Source organism: Cornus florida, unplaced genomic scaffold (genome assembly GCF_030987335.1).
Source record: "Cornus florida cultivar Cherokee Brave unplaced genomic scaffold, ASM3098733v1 CherokeeBrave_3.0.0_Hap2_Chr05, whole genome shotgun sequence".
NCBI classification, from domain to species: domain Eukaryota; kingdom Viridiplantae; phylum Streptophyta; class Magnoliopsida; order Cornales; family Cornaceae; genus Cornus; species Cornus florida.
The window spans coordinates 38,499,292-38,516,346 of record NW_026775575.1 but is presented as its reverse complement, the minus strand read 5'-3'; the positions used below and the strand labels follow the sequence as shown (position 1 = coordinate 38,516,346).

At 35.9% G+C, this 17,055-nt stretch overlaps 1 protein-coding gene across 4 annotated transcripts; it reads left to right on the top strand.

The window, feature by feature from the left end:
* The first annotated feature begins 3,898 nt into the window (after positions 1–3,898).
* Positions 3,899–14,325, top strand: LOC132306303 (protein argonaute 4-like). Of its 4 annotated transcripts, none has more exons than XM_059803642.1 (25): positions 3,899–4,078; positions 4,317–4,361; positions 5,579–5,833; positions 5,954–6,159; positions 6,257–6,481; positions 6,553–6,689; positions 6,775–6,872; positions 6,955–7,052; positions 7,227–7,398; positions 7,495–7,611; positions 7,683–7,790; positions 7,927–7,989; positions 8,079–8,192; positions 8,280–8,445; positions 8,532–8,644; positions 8,774–8,911; positions 9,117–9,247; positions 9,482–9,547; positions 10,598–10,661; positions 10,778–10,889; positions 10,982–11,055; positions 12,371–12,565; positions 13,216–13,310; positions 13,409–13,440; positions 13,770–14,325. In XM_059803642.1, the coding sequence occupies exons 3-25, from the start codon at positions 5,588–5,590 to the stop codon at positions 13,943–13,945; spliced, it is 2,946 nt and encodes a 981-aa protein (XP_059659625.1). In that variant the 5' UTR covers positions 3,899–4,078; positions 4,317–4,361; positions 5,579–5,587; the 3' UTR covers positions 13,946–14,325. The 4 variants fall into 4 exon arrangements, with proteins under 4 accessions (XP_059659625.1, XP_059659624.1, XP_059659627.1 ...); XM_059803643.1 differs by lacking the exon at positions 3,899–4,078 and adding an exon at positions 4,088–4,186; XM_059803641.1 differs by lacking the exon at positions 4,317–4,361.
* The last annotated feature ends 2,730 nt before the right edge of the window (positions 14,326–17,055 follow it).

Below are 17,055 nucleotides of genomic sequence, written 5' to 3'. Positions count from 1 at the left end.
ATTTATGCATTGGAACCATGTTTCTATTTATGTTATAATTTTCTTACAGAGGTCGCAGAGGATGAGAAAGAGGAGAATAGTTAAGATGAAGGTGGGAGATCGTCTGTGAGCCATGTTTGGAGCTTTGTTGATGTGTGTTAAAGATGGATATATATATATATATATATATATATATATATATATATATATATATATATTTAGAGTTAATCTTCTCTGGCCATCATCAACCCATCATCACCTCCAATTGAAAACCAAAGCTGCTTTGTTGCTTTTTCCCAGCCCACACCAACCCATCATCACCTCCAATTACCCAAATAAAGCTTTTTTGCCCAAATATTCAAACCCAATAATTATGCACAACTCAAGGCAGCGTCGGATTCCCGTAGCCATGGCTACCGGGAAAGGAAAAACATCAACTGGTTAAAATCTAAGAAATGAGAAGAAACCATTTTTAGAAAATGGTACCTATTTGCATATCTTGTAATAAATATGATTAAATTTAAAAAGTAACATATCATTTCATTTTTCAAGAAGGCAAAATCAAGAACTAAAATAATTCCTAATTTAAGTAATTTTTTTTTATTTATTTATTATTTTTTTTTTAGGGGGTAAGTCCAAATGAAAATTTTCAAAAACACTCATTTTTAAAATCATAGATTTTATACAGAAGACCATAACAGAGGATATCTGTGTGAATAGGTGTGCGTTTGTGCTATGTGTTAAAAGAGAGAGAGAGAGTTACAATAAGTGAGAGTTACTTCTTCTTCTTCTTCTTCTGTTTCTTTTTCTTTTTTTTTTTTTTTGGTGCTAAAGCAAACTTGTGATTGATGGGCTCTATATGTGTTTTATTGCAACCTGTTTCAGATAATAAACTACAAGGGCAGATATTGTAAAATATTGAATGCTTAATGTGTGTATATATATATATATATATATATGATCGGTGTGATATTGCAATTTCTAAACCATTGTTTCTTTTTACAATAAATTCTTCTGTTGTTTGAGAAAATTTTGTTGTAAAGCCCTAGTCTTTGCATCAGGTTGTACCCAACAATCTTCAAATTAACATAAGCAAGTTGTATATCAAGATTGATACAGATCTCAAGTTGCTGCTTGCAAACATTGTTCCTCCAAGCCACCAAAAACTCTTTTTAGAAGCCACCACAAACTCTTCCACCCTTTCTTCTTTGGGCAGGTGGCCACTAGAGAAGATATATATGTATGTATGTATATATGTATGTATATATATATATATATATATATATATTGTATAATATAACAATAGAGAGAGAGAGAGCCAAATTGGGTTTAGAGGGGGTTATATGCATAAATAGGTGAGTAGCAAATGGGAAACAAAAGGGTAAAATGGGGTTTTCAGTTTTACTTTTGTAAAAAGGTGGTCAGAGGTACTAGTTCTACACCTTTTTTGAATTTTGTGGACTTGCATGCACATTTTCAAAAAATAGGGACTAGTTTTGCACAAAGTCTATATATCAGGGTTTTTTTTTGCACTTAACCCTTAAATCAATAATAAACATATTACTACATGTCATTTTACTTTCTCATTCAGTTCCAAGAAATCAGAACCATGATTTTACTTTTAATCACTACTTTGTCTTATTCCCTATATCTTTGCCGTCCGTTCGTATCATCCTTAGGTGACACCACCACCATCATGGTCGAGACGAATGTCCCTTTCACCGACCACATTCTGATCTCCCCCAAAAGAGCTCGTGACTTTCTTTAGGGGTGCACAAAAGAACCGGAACTGTGGAACCATAACCGGAACCGTGAGAACTGGAACCTTTTTTTTCCAGTTCTCACGGTTTCGGTTTCGGTTCTTAATTTCGGAACCATTAGTGTACGGTTCCGGTTCTGGTTCCAGCCCGTGGGAACCGGTAAGAACCGGAACCGTATATATATATATATATATATATTTAATTAGTTATTCTAAACTAATGGCCAACAAGCAGCCATGTGCGTAAAACTAATCCACAAAACAAAACACAAATCCCAAATTCCCAATCCCAATCCTCAATTCACGTGGGAAATCTGAAAACTCATCTAGCTCCATCTTTATTCTCTTGACTTTGAACTTGCCCTCTCTATTTTCGTTCTTAGATTTGAACTTGCCCTTCTCTCTCTCTCTCTCTCTTTTTGTGCAACTGCAAGCAATAGTCACAATCAATGCAAAAAATGATATGCAGAGGCAGGGTAAGAACTAAGAAATAAGGAAATCTGCACCACAAATCACTAGTTATGTAGAGCATTTCAGAGAATTTGAAATCAGAACGAAAATGCTTGTTCCACTCGTCCTAATAGATAATGGATTAAGCACACAAATCACTAGTTTTGTTGAATAAACATCTACATCAAAAGGTAAGATCTCCTCTAAATCTTTCTTCATTTTATATAGAAATATATATATGTATATATACGTATATATTTTCTATAATATTCACTGATTTTCCCCAAAATTCATGTCCAAATGAATAGGAAACTTTGATTTAATCACTGCTAAACTTGCCATCTCTCTCTGTGCAACTGTAAACTACAAAATCTACAAGAATCAAAAGTTCACAACCTATATATTTCAGATCTATCTGCAAGAATCAAAAGTTTAAAACCCATATCGACATATCATTTCAGATTGTTCAAAAAAATCAAAACCTATATCTTTCAATTTCAATTGTTGCTGTTCCAGTTCGGGTTCGCAAGCTTCAGCCGCTATCAATCAACTCATGGTCATCGGTTCTCATGGAACTGAACCGGTTCTACGGTTTGGTTCCGGTTCGGTTCTGGTTCCGTTTTTTAGGAACCGTTGTGAACGGTTCCGGTTCCGACCGGAACTGTGAGAATCAGAATCGTGTGCACTCCTTACTTTCTTCCATGATTGCATTAAAGATCACTGCAGACTTGCTTTGCAAGGTCAAGTTGATCCGAAGGTTTTGTCAGCTCTGCGATAACCAACAGGTAGTGACCGCCATCACTAAGAAGGAAAATGGAACCGGAAACCACTACATTTTCGTCTACTATAATGGGACGCTCCTTGAGACATGATCGGTTAATGCATTTCTACAAGGAAAATGGGTTCTATGTAGGGCACGGGATTGTTGGGACTCATATTTTAATTTGTAAGAGTAAAATTGCCCAATTATAAAATAATTTATTATAACGAAGACGTTTATGTAATAAATCACGAAATAAGCATTTGTCCGCATTTAAATTTTAAATTTGGTAAACATTTATCTTTTTCTTGACTTTGGAGACATTACAGCAATTTTGTTTAGATTTGATTATTAAAATCTAATTTTCCCTTTCTACTGCATTTTGAGTAGATGATATGTATTTATTTTTATAAATTATCGAATAAATTAATTAAAGTTTTTTGTTCAAAAAATTTATTAAAAGTCCCGAAGGAGAGAATTATTTTAAAAAATATTGTTGCCAAACACCTTAAAAAACACTTTAATTTTGAAAAATACTTTATAATATATCATCAAATATTCAATATGATTTTTTATTCACAACAATTTTTAATGAGTAATGTTATCAAGAAAACTCTCTAATAGTCATAAACTCTTCACATTTTTTTTTTTTGGACATATAAAAATCATTATATATATATATATATATTTAAATTTAATTAAAATTTAAATATATATTAAAAACCGAATTGAGATAATTTTTTTGACATATATAACAATAAACCATTAAATATATCTTTAATGGGAACACCAACCGGCAACCGGGCGGTGAGCCCATTCAAAAGTAGTATGCTAAAATGTCGGGGTACAATCGTCATTTAATAGATTTCAAGGTCAAAATCGGCAAAGCGAAATTAGTGGGAAACAGAAGAAAAAATCGAGGAACGACGTAACCAACACAAATGTTCTGACTACATGCGCTTGGGTGAACTCTCAGTACACTTACCTCTCAACTTAAAATCTCTCTCCCTCTCTCTCTCTCTAAATCTCAATCTCTCTCTAGAATCTCTTCACCTTCTCTCTAATTTATGCCGTTGACAGAGTCTGCTTTTTAGGGCTTTGTTCTCCTCTTGTTATTCGTGAAGTCTCAGGTAATGTGTGTTCTTTGAGCTGTTCCAGAGAGAGCTTGGTGTCAAGCTCTCCTTTTTACCTCTGATTTCTACACTCTCTGAGCTGATTTTGAAAAATTTCAAGTGCAAGTAAACGTTTTTAACTTAATTTCTCTACCAATCTTCGAAATGCTGTTTTATTTCTGCTTTTTTGTGATGTTTTCTTGTTGATTTGTGGATTTTAAGCTTGAACTCAGCTTAATTTTCTGTTGATTTACAGAATAGTCCAGCTCTGTTTTATAGCAGTAGCTTCTCTATAATTTAGGTAATATTTTCCCTAAAAATTAGTTTTTCTTACTTGCATATTTCTTTTTTGGCTTTTGATTGTTTGTATTTGAACTATTTTTACAAGAAGTTTTTATTCATGTGTGGCTCTAGGACTGAAAAAGCCCTTTTTTGTTTAAAAATGCTTATGAAATTTTTTAAATTTAATTTATGTGGATAATGTTTGCCAAAAAGATCTTTCTTTTACCCTGAATCAAAAGATCTTCACTTTATAGTGTTATTTTTTAGAAGGCTTCTCTAATTTTTTGCCCTGCAAATTTTAATTTTAATTTCTGGTTTATGTTTGCCAAAAAGATCTTTTTTCTACCCTGAATCAGAAAGATCTTCACTTTATTGTGTTATTTTTCAGAAGACTTCTCTAATGTTGACCTGAAATATGTAATTTAAGTTTCTGTGGTTTATTTTTTGTCAAAAAGATATATATTTTTATTTTTTTAACCCTGAATCAAAAAGATCTTCACTCTATTTTGTTGTTTCTTTCTAGGTTTCTCTAATTTTTTGCCTAGTTTATGTTTGCCAAAATGATATCTTTTTTTTTTTTTTTTTACCCTGAATCAAAAAGTTGTTCACTTTATTGTGTTATTTGTTAGAAGTCTTCTCTAATTTTTTGCCCCGGAAATTTTGATTTAAATTACTCTGGTTTATGTTTGCCAAAAACATTATCTTCTTTTTACTTTTTTTTTTTTTTTTTTTTTAATTTTTATTTTTATTGTGAATAAAAAAAGATCTGCACTTTATTGTGTTTTTTTAGAAGGCTTCTCTAATTTTTGCCCTGAAAATTTTCTTAGTGCATGTGCAAATAAAAAAGATCTTCACTTTCTTTGGCTATAATGCCCGGGATATTCATATTTCTCTGTTGCGTCCTATGATTCATTATTTTGTACTCTCTTTAGAGTAACTTTTGCCTGCTCCGAGTAGGTTTGTGCACTTTGCTGTTTTAATGGTGTTGTTATTTGCTGCTATGACTATTTTTTCCCCCTCATTGCCGTTCAAGCTTCAAATCACCATTATGCTTTCCTGATTTTCATTACCAATTGATGTTGTGTTATGGCTTCAGTGTGTGGCTTTTATTTGTCTTCACTTGTTGTATACGATTATTGTTGTGCTTGGTACCATTTACTAGATATATATTTTTTATTTCTATTAATTATTCAAATGCTGATTTTTTTGATATATTTAAATTATTTTTGGTTTTAGGATTAGGTAATGGATTCACTCGAACAAGATGGAAATAGAGAAGCAGATGCTTTGCCGCCTCCCCCACCTGTTCCAGAAAATGTTGTCCCAGTGCGAGCTGAACCAGAGCATGCTCCCGAACCAGTTAAGAAAAAGGTGCAGCGCATACCAATGGCAAGACGTGGCTTGGGATCTAAGGGACAAAAGATACCACTCCTAACTAATCACTTTAAAGTGAATGTAACAAATGTTGAGGGACACTTCTACCACTACAGTGTATGTTTGAATATCTATTTCTATATCGTCAAAATACACTGCTTTTTTTGGATTTTTGCAGAATGCAAGTTCAGCACTTATTTGTATCCATTTTCGTATTCTTATATTACTTTAATACAGGTTGCCCTTTCTTATGAAGATGGCCGTCCAGTTGATGGCAAGGGTATTGGGAGAAGAGTGATTGATAGGGTTCATGAGACTTACGACACAGAATTAGCGGGGAAAGACTTTGCTTATGATGGGGAGAAGAGCTTGTTCACAGTTGGTCCTCTACCTCGCAACAAACTTGAGTTTGATATTGTGCTTGAGGAAGTTACATCGAATAGGTGTGTGATGCATGTCTTGTGATTTGATTTGTGCTCTAGGCGTCATCTTGTTATTGGAATTTTGTTTTTATATGTTAACTATTTTCATTGTATTCAGAAATAATGGGAATTGTAGCCCTGCTGGTCATGGAAGTCCAAATGATAATGACCGGAAGAGATTAAGACGCCCTTACCAATCTAAAAGTTTTAAAGTGGAGATAAGTTTTGCTGCCAAGATTCCTATGCAAGCCATTGCGAATGCATTACGTGGTCAGGAATCGGAGAACTCTCAAGAAGCATTAAGAGTGTTGGATATTATTTTGAGGCAGCATGCATCGAAACAGTAAGTCATTATATTATTAGGTTATTATGGCCTGGTTTATCAGTCATCTAATTGAATTTCGTCCATTTCAGGGGTTGCCTCCTTGTTCGTCAGTCATTCTTCCATAATGATCCGAAGAATTTCGCAGATGTCGGAGGTGGTGTTCTCGGATGTAGAGGATTCCATTCAAGTTTTCGAACTAGCCAGGGTGGCTTATCTCTGAACATTGGTATATATATGAGAAGTAGCATTCCTGATTTTGTATTTTGTATTTTTTATTGCATTGCTGAATCTGCTGCTACCTACGCTTTCAGATGTTTCTACCACAATGATAATCCAGCCTGGGCCTGTGGTGGACTTCCTGATTGCCAACCAGAATGTGAAAGATCCCTTTACGATTGACTGGGCAAAGGTTATTAATGTTAATCTTAGTGTTACTACTGCACTACCAAATACTTCTAGAAATTGAAGCCTTTGTTGCTTGTCTGGATCAGGCCAAACGTACGCTAAAGAACTTGAGGGTGAAGACTAGTCCTGCCAATTCTGAATTTAAAATAAGTGGATTAAGTGATAAGCCTTGCAGGGAGCAGACGTAGGTTTTCCCTTCTATCATTCTTGTCCTTTGCCTACATTGGAAAAATGCTGATTCATTTTTTCTGATTATGCTGCTGTTTCCTAGCTATGGTTTTTTGTACCTGTTAAGCAGAGGAATCGACCAATAATTGAAATTAGAATGCCAAATGAATGTGTGTTTTGCCTGTTGCAGATTTTCACTGAAGCAAAAAGGCGTAAAGGATGAGAATGGCGAAGTTCAAATGATTGAAGTGACTGTTTATGATTATTTTGTTAATTATCGCCATATAGAGTTACGCTATTCTGCTGATCTACCATGCATTAATGTTGGGAAGCCAAAACGTCCAACTTACTTTCCTCTTGAGGTGAAACTGTCTTTTATAGTTCTGTTAAGTTAAATCTACTTATCATGTATTTTTTGATTTTGTGGTCTCTAAATCTGTCTGCACTTTTGTTTTCAGCTTTGTTCCTTGGTGTCCTTGCAACGTTATACGAAAGCACTGTCTACTTTTCAACGAGCTTCACTGGTGGAGAAGTCAAGACAAAAACCACAAGAGAGGATGAGAGTATTAAGTGATGTAGGTGTCTTCCTCGAATTTTTGATTGATATATTTTTTTGTGCAATATGTTAAAGCCTTTCTTTTGGCAGGCTCTGAAAATTAACAATTATGGTGCTGAGCCTATGCTACGTTCATGTGGCATTTCGATCAGCACTAACTTCACTCAGGTCGAAGGCCGTGTTCTCCCAGCCCCAAGGGTATTTATCCAACTCTGTTGTGGGAAATGGTCTATATATGATTGTTTAATAATTGAATTCTCGATTTATTTTGATGATTTTTCCAACTGTGAAGTGGTAAGTTCAGGTTTTAGACTGCATTTTTATTCTATTACAGTTGAAAGCGGGAAATGGAGAAGACTTTTTTCCTCGAAATGGACGGTGGAATTTTAACAATAAGGTTCTCTCTCTTTGTTTTTTCACCCCACCATGATTTTGATTTTGATTTTGATTTTGTGGTTCTTACAACATTTTTTTATGCTTGATTAGAAATTTGTGGATCCAACAAAGATAGAACGTTGGGCTGTTGTGAATTTTTCTGCTCGTTGTGATATACGTGGTCTTATCAGAGATTTGACTAGACTTGCAGAAACAAAAGGAATTGTATGTTCTGTAATTTTTGGTTCACTGAAATGTTATTTCTATAGAAGGTCAAGTGACTGACAAGCCCTTTTTCTCTTTTTTTGGTAGCAAATTGATGCTCCGTTTGATGTATTTGAAGAGAATCCACAATATAGAAGGGCCCCGCCCCTTGTTCGAGTGGAAAAGATGTTCGAAGATATACAATCTAAACTTCCTGGAGCTCCTCAGTTCCTTGTCTGTCTACTTCCTGAGAGGAAAAACTCGGATCTCTATGGTTTGTCTCATTTGATTTATTCTTCTATGCACAATGTTGGTTCCTTTGCTATGTGGTTAACAAATGAATTCATTTGACCCCTAAAGGTCCATGGAAACGAAAAAATCTTGCTGAATTTGGAATTGTTACTCAGTGCATGGCTCCTACAAGAGTCAACGATCAATATCTTACAAATGTTCTCCTTAAGATCAATGCAAAGGTAAGATGCTGCATTCAGGTGTTATCTTCAAAGTATTTCTTTCTTTTATGTTTTTATTTGTTATTATTATTATTATTTTCAATCTGATTTCCCCTCGGTTGATACATCCTTTCATCTTGTTACCTGTAGCTTGGTGGGTTGAATTCTCTGTTAGCTGTTGAACATTCACCTTCTATTCCTGTTGTATCCAAGTCTCCTACCATAATTCTTGGAATGGATGTTTCACATGGTTCTCCTGGCCACTCTGATATACCATCAATTGCTGCGGTAACATGCTCCCTTTTATTTCTTCTTCTCTATTTTACTCTCCGTTTTGACATTCTGCTACGCATCTTCAGTTCCCTAGAAGCAGTGGCCTACATTTATTTAAATATATTAAGACTTCTTGGTTGTTTTGAACCCAAAACAAAAGAAATAAAGAAATCAGATAGATCCTTTGAACTTTGTGTGTTTTGCTTATCCTCCTCTATAGGTTGTCAGTTCCAGGCACTGGCCGCTGATTTCCCGTTATAGGGCCTCAGTACGCACACAGTCTCCAAAGGTTGAAATGATAGATTCTCTATTTAAACCAGTTTCTGACAAAGATGATGATGGCATTATCAGGTGGATTGTCTTCTTTTTTTTTTTTAATTTATTTTTTTATTTTTATCAATTTTGTTGAACCATTGTGTGTGACTGCTTCCTATATTTGCAATTTCCATCAATTTGTTTGAATTAGAAATGAAGTTGATATCTGGAACGCCATGTTAGTTGCTTATGCGAGCGATTGATTTCTGGCTGTAATAATATCATAAAAAATCAGAATTCGGATGTTGAGATTTTTACCTTTATTTTCAGGGAGCTTTTGCTGGATTTCTATGTGAGTTCAGGGAAAAGAAAACCTGATCAAGTTATCATATTCAGGTAATTGGTTCTTTCCCAGTTGGTTGTAGGTAGGTAGCTTCAATGTATCAAGCTTAGGTTGTGATGTACTTGTTTTTGTTTCTAAGTTGTACTTTATTCATCTAGAATAATTTGTTTTGTTGGAGAAAATTAGGGAAACTGTTGGTTTCATTATATAATAAAATCAAATAAGCAATAAAAACTTGTAATTAAATCAGAGAACACAAGAAGACAAAGGAATTAATTTAAAGCAACTGATAAAGGAGACAAGGCATAAAAATTGTGGTATTGGTATGAAATTACTTTCCTTTGACCAAAGAAATCTTTAAGATATTGGCCAATTCTTGAAAAGCCATATTATTTGACTGAAGTTTACATGATGTCAATTCAATAACTGTCCCCTTTTCAGAAACACATTGGAATCTCCAATTGTTTGTCAAAGTAATTGAAGGATCGAGTACAATCAAGTTTTCAAAGGAAAGCAATGTAGAACCAGTGGGAAGTTTGATTGCATCCCTGATCCTGCCTTGTATTATGGGTTGACCAACACAATTTCACTCGTCACTCTACATGACTGATCATCCATGTGCCTAATCTATGCATCCTAACTAACTACTAAGAAGGGAATTCTTACATGGCTTGATTCTGCAGTAATTCATTAGATTATATTTGCTGCTCATGTAGTATAAAATAGTAGGGATAAACTTGTACTGAGTAATTCCTCTGCTCATCTTGCGAACACTAAACGCTGGGGCCACTGGGGGTAAAAATTCTACTGAGCAATTATTGATTCCAAGTGTGCTTCTCTGGCATGTGCAATGGTTTTAAATTGGCTACCCGAGCACATTTTACTTCATATCATCACATCGTCTTGTCTCAGATGCTAATTGGTTTATTTTATTAAATTTAGGTGCATGCTCTTCCAACATGTTTGTGTTGTTTTATGTTTCTTTCTCTTTGTAAGGCGCTTATTATTCTGGGCTTTTCATTTTCAAATATATGTATGTTGCTATGCTGCTAATTTTATCACTCGTTCATCAATGATGTTCTGTGTGTTGTTTGTTCTTTAAGGGATGGAGTAAGTGAATCACAGTTCAACCAAGTTTTGAATATTGAACTTGATCAGATTATTGAGGTTTTAGTTCTAATCAGAGCCTTTCTATAATGTGCTTGGAAGCTATTTCAATTTGAATTTCTGTATTAGGCAGTAAGAATAGCTTGTGGATGTAATTTCCTTTTAAATTTTTGCAGGCCTGCAAGATGCTCGATGAGAAATGGTCTCCCAAGTTTGTGGTGATAGTTGCACAGAAGAATCACCATACAAAGTTTTTCCAGCCAGGATCTCCTGATAATGTTCCACCAGGTCAGTCTTTTAAAAAATGCATAAAAAAATTTATTCATTGAAAATCTTAACATTCTTCTTCTTCTTCTTATTCTTTTTAATTTTCTTTTCAGGGACGATAATTGACAACAAAATTTGTCATCCACGAAACAATGATTTTTATTTGTGCGCCCATGCTGGAATGATTGTGAGTATAAATTTATAGCTGTCGCATATAATTCTTGTGGATAGTTGTTAATGTATATCTGTGCTCCGCGAAATAGTATGTTGATCTAAGACGTACTTATGTGTCTCAAATGTTATTACTCCTTCAATACATACGTAAAATTTTCAGATGTTACTTGTCTGATGGCTCTTGCACTGCAGATCAACTGGATACCTGAACCTGACCCCCTATTAACTTGTGTTGGTCGTGCCTACAACTTCTGCTAGAATTAATTATTATTTTTTGGTTATATTTAAGCAGCCAAAGTTCAGTTTGATGCATTTTTGTTCTTCTCATTTGGGAAAAAAGTAATTTTTTTTAGTCCAAAACTAATGTTGTGATGAATATCTAATCCAATTTATTTTTCCTCTTCTTCCTCCTTGGACTTGAGTAAGCAATTGATAGAGTTCTTATCCTTCTGATGTCAACTACCAGGTGTCCTAAACTAAAAATAGCAGGTCACCAACTCCAAATCAAAACAGAACACTTAGATTTTTAGAGATTGGGTCAATTGGGACTCTTTGGTTCAAATTTACTAAATCTGTGTATGGTCCACTCAACCATATTTTTATTAGCCTAATGCATGTGAAATAATACTCTATCCAAATTTTATTAACCTAATATGTGAAATAATAAGTTCTTGGTCTAACCATATACCGTACCTTACGATCGTCAAGCAATCTTCAAGTTTTCTTTGATTGTAGCCGTTTACAAATCTTCAAGTAGATTGGTTGGTAAAACACCAGCAGTGCCTTAACTTTGACCAAGTTTAAAGGAAAACAACATAACCAATTATAGATTGTTTTGACTCGGAATCTGTCAAGTATAGGGACTTCTAATGACACTCAATCCTAACAAGTTAGAGATTGCATGGTTGACAAAATCAACTGGAGACAACCAACCGTTCAACTGGAGAATTTTCTGTTTAGGAGAAAACAATTCATGGTTTTGGATACTATAAAATCATCATTTGGAGGTGTCCCTTCGCAAGGTGGGAGAATACCATGTGGGTTGCCAAGATGATGGCATGACAATTTGGAGATGTAACATGCGGGTTGCCATATGGTACACATGGCGAGGTGGGTCAGATAGTGAATGGGTGCACCCAGTATTATGAAAGGCGTGCCTAGGCACAAGTCTAGCGACTATTGTGGTTCTGCGATGTTTATTAGGCTCGCTTGGTTGTGCGTCGTTAGGCGCGCCTTAGTCTTTCTTTTATTTATTTATTTAAATGATTATTATATTTTCTTAAGCGAAAAAGGTAAGTTTTGGCTATTTCTTGAACTTTGATCAAAAGAATAAACAAAAAGGAAAGGAAAGCAAAGAGTCAAAGTCGTCCAAAAAGAGAAAGAATAGAAAGAGAAAGAGAGCTTTTGAGAGGAAAGCCATAGAGTCGCACAAAAAGAAAAAGAGAACTTTTGAGACGAACGTGAACTTGCAGACGACGATGAAGCCCTACAAGACCAACACTACTACCTACAGAAGAAGCAAGGTGAGTTCTTTCTTCTTCTTCTCTCCCCTCGTCTCTCTCTTTGTTCGTCTACTTCTCTCTTTTCTCTCTCTTCGTCTGGTTCTTCTCTCTGTCTATTTCTTTTTTCTTGATAACTAGCCTGCAGCCCCACCCTCCTGCCTGATAGAAGCATCTGGAACATATGCTATTAAGGAGAACATGATAACTTTTAGTGGAGAGTCGTCAAATTAGTGCTTGAACAAATGTGTATTGAAGATGTGACTATCTTAGAAAGTAGAAGAAATAACTTTCCATTGGCACTAAGCTCTAGATGAGGAATGCCACACGGTTGCTTTGGTGATGACAATGTAATTGGAGATGTTCCTTGCAGGTCAACAACTGGTTGCTGTGTTACATGAATTCTCCTATTCTCGTGCATTAGTCTGGCTAATAAGTAGTTCGCTAATGGATTTTTTCATATTTTTTTATCTATAGAGATCTTGAAATGTCAACGTAGTTGAGAGTTTATGCCGGTATATTTTATTTTATGTACTTGACATGCAACATGGTTAGATGATTCCTATAAGTTTCTGGTTTACTCTGTATATGTGTCGAATGAAACTTGCTTCATGTTCTTTAAAGACGGAAATATATGTTTTGTTGGTCTGATATCAGCCATGTTGGCTTTTTAGGGAACCACAAGACCTACACATTACCATGTTCTGTTTGATGAGATTGGGTTTTCTGCTGATGATCTTCAGGAACTTGTACATTCTCTGTCGTATGTGTAAGTAGCAAGATCTAGATGAGAATTGTTACTTCATTTCATACTTTTGGAGCAGTGAACTGCTATTATCCTCCTGAACTTTTGTTAATTCTTGGCAGCTACCAGCGAAGCACCACTGCCATTTCTGTAGGTAAGTTTGACATCTTCAGAATACAAATTTAACATAGTTTTCAACCCCAAAGAGCAGGCAATGCTAGTATTTTGTACATTGCCTGTAATATCCTAGTCAAGTTATTAGGGTCTTATGGCATTCTCCTGGAAGAGTATCTCTCTCGTGTGCACAATAGCTGATGTAGTAGAATTCTAATGGTAGTTATGTCGTGATAAAAGTATGCAGTTGCATAACCTTGCGCGTAATTTTGCAACAATGGTAAATAAAATGGAGCTGTTCCTCAACATTATTTTTTTTCCATTAATAATGTACATATTTGATCTCATCTCTCTCTCTCGTTCTTGCAGTTGCTCCAATATGCTACGCTCATTTGGCAGCCACTCAAGTGGGGACGTTCATGAAGTTTGAAGACACATCCGAGACATCCTCAAGCCAGGGTGGGCTTACAGCTCCTGGGGCTGTTCCCGTTCCTCAGTTGCCCAGATTGCAGGAGAATGTATGCAATTCGATGTTCTTTTGTTGAAGCTATAAGCTTCTTATTATCTGCTTATGTAGGATGACAACTTGGATACTGGTCTGTATATAGTATCTGGCTTTTGGTGTGATCTTCCACAGCGGAGACTGTCATACCATTCAGCTAGTTGAATCATGACGTTAGGGTTTTAGATTCGGTGCCTCCTCGTGTGTGAAGTTTGGTCCCAACATTGCCATTCCTATGATTTGCACCTACCTAGATGTTTCCTGTTATGTATCATTAGCTGGATGTAGATTGTGAATGGCTAAAAAGTTTGCTGATGTCTTTAATGGTCTGCTTGAAATGGATGTGTGGAGTAGCAATCAAAGACTTGGTTCTATGTTGGGTGTCTTGTACCTTTGAAGAATGTGGAAAATGTTTTAAATTAAGCGCGCTTTAATAAGTCATGTGGTTTTGGCCCTTTTGGGCGTGTGATCAGTTACTTTGACAATGACTCGGTTAGTGAGTTCGTTCTCGTCAAAGTTAGAATTGTGGCTGACAATGGTAGATGAAGTGTTCGATTAAATTCCCAACTAAGTTTCATATTCTCTCTTCTAAATCTCGAATCATGCATATATTTCCAATTTTCCAGGTTGGTATCATCAACTAGAAAGTTTTTCGAGTTCTTCCACGTTCTGTAAATGGGGCATGATTTGGGGCGAGCAATTTAAAAGGCTCTACTAGATTTCCTCGCTTTCTATAGTTTAAAATTAGGTATTTTAAATGGTTTTACGTAAGAGGCTAGATAACAGAGGTGAATTTGAATTAACTGTCTTCCGGTTAGTTGAATTCCAAAGATCGGTGTAATTTAGACTATTTTTTTATCACAGTGTAACTAATATAAACATCAAGGAGTGTGAGTGAAATTTATTTTAAAATTATTTTTGTAATTTATTCTAAAATTATTTTTGGAAACGTGGATTTTTTCGCATAATTTTCCTTTTCAAGTATTTCCTAGAGCATGTGATCATTTTTGTTGGAATTATATCAAATATAAGTCAAGGTGATATGTTTGAGTTGAAGTAGTATTTGGAAGTTAAAAGTATAGTGTTTTTGTAAAATTATATAATGAGGTTTATTAGTGAAAAAATAATAATAAGGGCAAATTACACTGGCCTCCTTTGAAGTTCAGTCAAGTTACACTTACCTCCCCTCTTGCTTGACAAATTACATTAACATCCCTTCAAGTTTAAATCTTTATAACAGAGACTATCCTTCCATTAACTGCCGTTAAAGATCCGATCAATGTTGATAATTGCTGATGTAAGTTTAAAGTTATTAAAGTGCCCTTTTAGTTATTATGTAGACAAATTTGATCTTACTTATTGAAGTAAAATTATTTAAAAACCCTCCATGGTAGCCATTACATTACCTTCTTCTTTAAAGCCTTTTGGCTCTCTGCAATTTACGTGAATCCATTGGAACCACTGGTACAAGATCTCTCCACTTAACCTTTCAAAAAAAAAAAAAAAAAAAGCCTCTCCCCGCTAATTGCCTTTTTTTTGCTTCCTCTTTTAAACTCACCATTGAGTTACTTCATTCTTCATGTATTCCTTATTATGTAGAATTGAGAACAAGAATCATCCAATATCAACGCCATGGGAAAATAAATTTTCTAGCTGTCTTGGTTTTGGACTTCGTTAGTAACCAAATGCGATCAGATTAATGGAAGGTGGTGATGATCTACTACAACCAAACCTCCCATAATCCAATTGATTATTTGGTGTATTTGAGTGTCAGCACCTGAAGATACAGGAAATTCCTTCTCCCACTCTCTCTCTAGAATTCCTATATCTCAACCCAAAAAAGATCCCTCTTTCTTTACCTTACTCCTCCTATTTATAGAGATTTATAAATGTCGATGGACTGCTGGATCTAGGCCCGTTCCTCCATGAGTCCCGGTCCTCTTTGATGGGCCTATGCGCGTTCGGCCCATATGGTAGTGCCTTTTTATGGGCCTGACCCACCTGTACAGACTCAATGCCGCGTTTGCAAGTCATATCCGGCCCATGTCCTATCGGGCCTCCTCAACTGCCCCCATAATTACCCCTTGTTTAATAAGGGGGTAATTATTGAAGGCGTCCCATCATGACGTTGACGGCTCGAGAAGCCCACATGGGGAAACGGACGGTCAGATCCAGAATCAATGTTCCGGGGCTCGATGAAGTTCTCACCTTCCTTACGCTTCGGCCCTCGGGTCCCCCTCGCCTTTATAAGGCTCTAGAATGCCACTTCATGCATTTTTACCGTCTCCATCGTCAGTCAAATCTCTCTCTTTTTAGAACAGCGCTAAGCTTTTTCCAGTGAAATCCTTCAAGAGTCGTTCTTCCAGCGGTTTTGTAGTGCTCTTTGTTGCTTTCTACCTCAGAGGTTAGTTTTGTTCCTTTTTACTTTCGGCAGGCTTCTTTTTACCCCTTTTAGATCCTTCAAACACTTCCACCATGGTTGTAGATCTAGATGTTCTTCGTATGAGACTTAGACTTCCTGACAACATCGAAGTTAGGGTTTGCCCTAAGGATGTTAATATTATGACCGGTGCCGGCCTCCTGCCCGGCGAAGTTTTATTCACGAACCTTCAATTGAATGTCGTTAGGTTCCCTCTGCACCCCTTCTTTAGTTATGTCTTCAATAGACTGGGGATATCCCCCCTGCAGGTAAACCCCAATTTCTTTAGAATCATATCCGTTATGCTTCTGTTGATTCGTGACAGAAATCTGGACCTTGACCTCATAGATCTTCTTCTGTGTTATAAGGTCAGTAAGATCCGAACTAACGAGCCCTTCTACCACCTCTACCCGTTCGAGAAGATGTCCATATGTACGGACACAATAAAATCTGAAAAGGGTTAGAGGGATAACATCGTGGGCATTAGTGGGGCTTGGTCTTCGCCGGCTGCAGAGGGTTACCCAATCCCGAGCGCCTTTGGCGTCTGTTCTGTTTCCTCATATAAGAAATTCAAATCTCACAAACATGATTACCCCTGCGAAACATGCGTTCCCCGCTTTTGTACTTTCTTATGTCGTTCCTTAGGAATACCTTGTGATGACTTGAGCTACAGTGTTTGCAGGGATAGGAGTAATTACTTGAAGAAATACGTTCTGAACGATATTCCTTCCTGC